At 52.8% G+C, this 3,887-nt stretch overlaps 1 protein-coding gene across 2 annotated transcripts in view; it reads left to right on the forward strand.

Annotated features, from left to right (window-relative positions):
* The window catches only part of ATP6V0A2 (ATPase, H+ transporting, lysosomal V0 subunit a2), a 43,004-nt gene that overhangs the window by 19,438 nt on the left and 19,679 nt on the right, over positions 1-3,887 (forward strand). For both annotated transcript variants that reach the window (XM_004690824.2, XM_012731122.1), the window contains 3 exons: positions 812-894; positions 1,870-1,963; positions 2,607-2,819. In XM_004690824.2, coding sequence (XP_004690881.1) covers positions 812-894; positions 1,870-1,963; positions 2,607-2,819 — 390 coding nt within the window. The remainder of the gene's footprint in view (positions 1-811; positions 895-1,869; positions 1,964-2,606; positions 2,820-3,887) is intronic.

Here is a 3,887-nt window from a genome sequence, read left to right on the forward strand (position 1 = left end):
GGGCTGCTGGGGCAAAGGTCAGCAACAGGTCTGCGGCGTATCCTCAGGTCTCTGGTTCTGAGCTGCAGCCTTTTCCAATGATTTGGTTTCCCCTCCCTAGCTGATTTGTCTCAGTTTATCTCCAGGGTTGTAGCAGGGCTGGGACAAAGGCTGCTGAGCAGCCAGCCGCAGCTGCTGCCTGAGGCCATTTTTAAAAAAGATTTATTTATGCATATAAGAGCTGGGGTGCAGGCCAGAGGTGTGTGTATGTGGGGTGGGGGTGGGGGTGAGGGGAACAGAACTGGAGGAGCCACTGAAATACACTGCTGAGGGGAGCAGCAGGGAGACATAAGTCTGCTATGCCATGTGGGTCAGCTCCCTGGCTGGGGACAGAACTTGTGCTGCAGTGGCTGTGGACAGCTTCATAGTGCTATAGTACAACCAGAGAGAAGCCCTCCCCTGTTACAGGGCCATTCCAAATAATAAAATCAGTGAAAGGCACAAAATGTGAAAAATGTGCATTAAACAGACCACCAAAAGGACACTTGCTTGCAGCATGCAAGTGGAGGCCAGAAGGCCGGCCCCTTGCCTGGGCTCAGCAGGGTCAAGGTTGGTGGCCAGAGGCTGTGCAAGGACATGTCTGCTATCTCCTGCAAACCACTGCTGGCTATTGTTGGTTTTGGGATTAGCCGGTAGCTGGACTCACAGCTACAGAACCAGCAAATAATGAGGCTCTGCTGTGTTTGTTGAAGGACTGAGTGAAATAACTCTGTGGCCCAGGTTTTCTGAGTTAAAGACACATCACTGACAATTGCATATTTCTTTTCTGCAGGGGGAGGTCATAAAGTGGTATGTGTTCCTAATATCCTTTTGGGGAGAGCAGATTGGCCACAAGGTCAAGAAGATATGCGACTGGTAAGAGAATGAAGTGCTTCCTTTCCCTCACTCCTCTCTGCGGAGTCGCCCCGATGTTCCTTAAACATTCTTCTGTATTTGGGAGAAAGACCATGGGTGCAAAGGCTTTTGTCAGGGTGTAGATAGCAGCTCCCCTCCCGAGGGCTGTGGGAGGCCTGGGGGAGGCTCCGTATAATGGGTTGGCAGCACGTGTTGGACAGCGGACTGGCAGGGACTTGGAGAAGCAGACAAAAGCCGAGCAAGACTTCAGAACACCCCTGTGTTTTCTACCTTTGGAATCTTTTCTTGCAGGGGTGAGGGTGGATCCTGGGTCCCACTTTGCCGTGGCCTCACCACTTTCAAGCCTGGACTGCGGCAGGGAGAGTGGGTTCAGGTGTTGCCTGGACACAGCTGTTTGTGGCGGTGCTTCATTTAACGCAGCCTAGCAGCCACTGTGCCCCCGAGCCACCAGCACCGTGCTTCTGAGCCACGAGCATCACTGCTTAGCATTTACTTTCAGTTTTAACAGTCAGAACTTAAAAGAAATTGTGAAACTTGGTACTGAAGTTCTGAGGGGGAGTAGCTGCCTGCTGGGGGGCACACCTCTGTGCTCCAGTTGGGTGCCCTCTGGTGAGGGGTAGTGGCAGGGGGAGGGGAAGGACTTGTAGTTTATGTCAAACGTGGTCACTCCCCGGTCATTGTTGTGATTTCTTTGTTTCTATTTTAACCTTGTTTAACGATTTCTGGTCCCAGAATGGTGATGTATTTGAGAAAGCTGGAGTTGGTGTCTGGGAATGGGATTTGGAATCTAGGGCATTTGCTAAGTCTGCTTATTTCCTTGGACGTTTGGAGAATACCCAGGAGCAAGGCCATGTCTTGGGCAGGAGCTGGGCCTGGCTCCTCTGGGGCTTGCTTCATTTTGGAAGGAGATGGCCCAGGGCGGGCTCAGCGCCTCTGGCCTTGGCACATGGCACACAGCTGCATTCTGCCTTCCAGTTACCACTGCCATGTGTACCCCTACCCGAGCACCGCCGAGGAGCGCAAGGAGATCCAGGAGGGGCTCAATACCCGCATCCAGGACCTCTACACCGTGAGTGAAGGGGACTGTTGCCACCTTAACAGAGCTTCCAGAATTGTTGACAGACCTGCTGATGCTTCCTTTCTAATGCGGGACAGAGATGCTTTGGGGGACTGCAGTGCCCCTCAGCGCCCGCTTCTTCACCTGGACAGCGGTGCCTAGACCCGGACCCCAGATGGTGTGCCGGCCCACCTAGGGGGCGGCTGTTTTGCCTGCACTTTTTCAGTTCTTTCTCTCACTTACTTCAGTAAGTGCACTTGGGGGTGACAAGTGGACCCTGGATTAATGAAGAGGAGGGGGTCTCTTGGTGGGCTGGGCGGGGGTGGGAGTTTCTGACTCACAGCTTAACAGGGAACATGAGAAAAGGGCACTCTTGGGGCTTGGCTGAGTCATCTTGCTGCCATGGTGCCTTGACATCCCCCCATTTCTGTGTGGGGGTCATATTCTTTCTTTCCAGAGAGCTTTGACTGGCCAAGCCCAGGTCCTCTGCCCTCCTGTTTGCCTCTTGCTGGCACTGGAGGTGGGGGGGCAGGGAGGAGAGGAGCTCCCCATAACTGTCCCTAGGGGGAGGGAGCACCTGTAGGGTCCGCTGCCAGAGCCGGCCCTTGCGGATGGTGAGGAGTCCCGTGAGCTGAGCACCGTGTCTGCCCACCAGGTGCTGCACAAGACTGAGGACTACCTGCGACAGGTGCTGTGCAAAGCTGCTGAGTCTGTCTACAGCCGCGTGGTGCAGGTGAAGAAGATGAAGGCCATTTATCACATGCTGAACATGTGCAGCTTCGACGTGACCAACAAGTGTCTGATCGCCGAGGTCTGGTGCCCTGAGGCTGACCTGCAGGCCCTGCGCCGGGCACTGGAGGATGGGTCGGTAAGAACCGTGGCCCTCCCGGAGCTGCCTTCTCCTGGTGGGTGGGTGTGTGCACATGTGATGTGTTCTTCATGCCTGTGTCTCTGTGATGTGACTGTGTGTGGGCTCTGCTGTTGGGCTGTGTGTGTCTCTGTGGTAGTGCTCCCCCTTGGCAGTGTCCTCTGGAGCCCTGTGGCATTGCCACACCTGACACCGACTGGGCAGAGCCACCCATTAGGGTGAGCTTCAGGCATGGCTACGCCTTGGTTCTACATTTCTTTTTGGGTGTCTGACGGCTTGTGGGATTGTTTTTTTAAGGATATCTCTCGTCTGCTTTGCCCGTCTGCTGGTGGTGGTTTCCTTAATAATTTCTGCGGACTCGAGCATGGTACAGGCATTTGCCCTGCTGTTGTGCATTTTCTGTCCTCAGGTCTCTGTGTTGTCTATGCAGGACTTTGCTGCATGTGGCTGAGGCATCATCTCTTTGGTTTCTGGACTTGAGAGTGAGGCTTTGGCCCTGTGCCTTGGTTTTGCGAGGGTTTGCCATATCAAGACATAGTTCTTCACTGGGACAAACAGTCTGACATGACTCAAGTTAAGGAAATAAGTGTTCATATGAGGTTTTGGTTAATCTCATGTGGTTCCGTGAGCCACAGACCTTAAGGTGCTAGTTGGTGACAGTGCATTGGGTGCCCAGCCCCAAGGGTCGTGTGATGGCTACAGAATGAAATGGCTGCTGCCAAGACCTAGATGATTCTCATTTATGCAGGCACACCAGTCATAAGGACTCGTGTGTGTGTGTGTGTGTGTGTGTGTGTGTGTGACCTTTCAGGTCTGTTCAGTGCAGACACCATCCTGGGTCTTGCTCACTGCATCGCTGACTGTGTTCCATCTCCGAGCTTCTGTCTTTGAGGGGTTGTGCCTGCTGCTGCTCGTTTCTCTGTGTGCTTTTCCTCCCTTCACCCCTATTCTAACCTTCCCTTCTTGGTCTTTCCTCTTTCTTCTGTGGCTTTTTCTTTATTTTATTTTTATTTTATTTTATTTTATCTATTACAAAGTTTATTTTTACATCATTTTGCACATTTTTTT

The sequence above is a fragment of the Condylura cristata genome, unplaced genomic scaffold (assembly GCF_000260355.1).
Source record: "Condylura cristata isolate star-nosed mole 26May11 unplaced genomic scaffold, ConCri1.0 scaffold00029, whole genome shotgun sequence".
In the NCBI taxonomy this organism is placed as follows: Eukaryota; Metazoa; Chordata; class Mammalia; order Eulipotyphla; family Talpidae; genus Condylura; species Condylura cristata.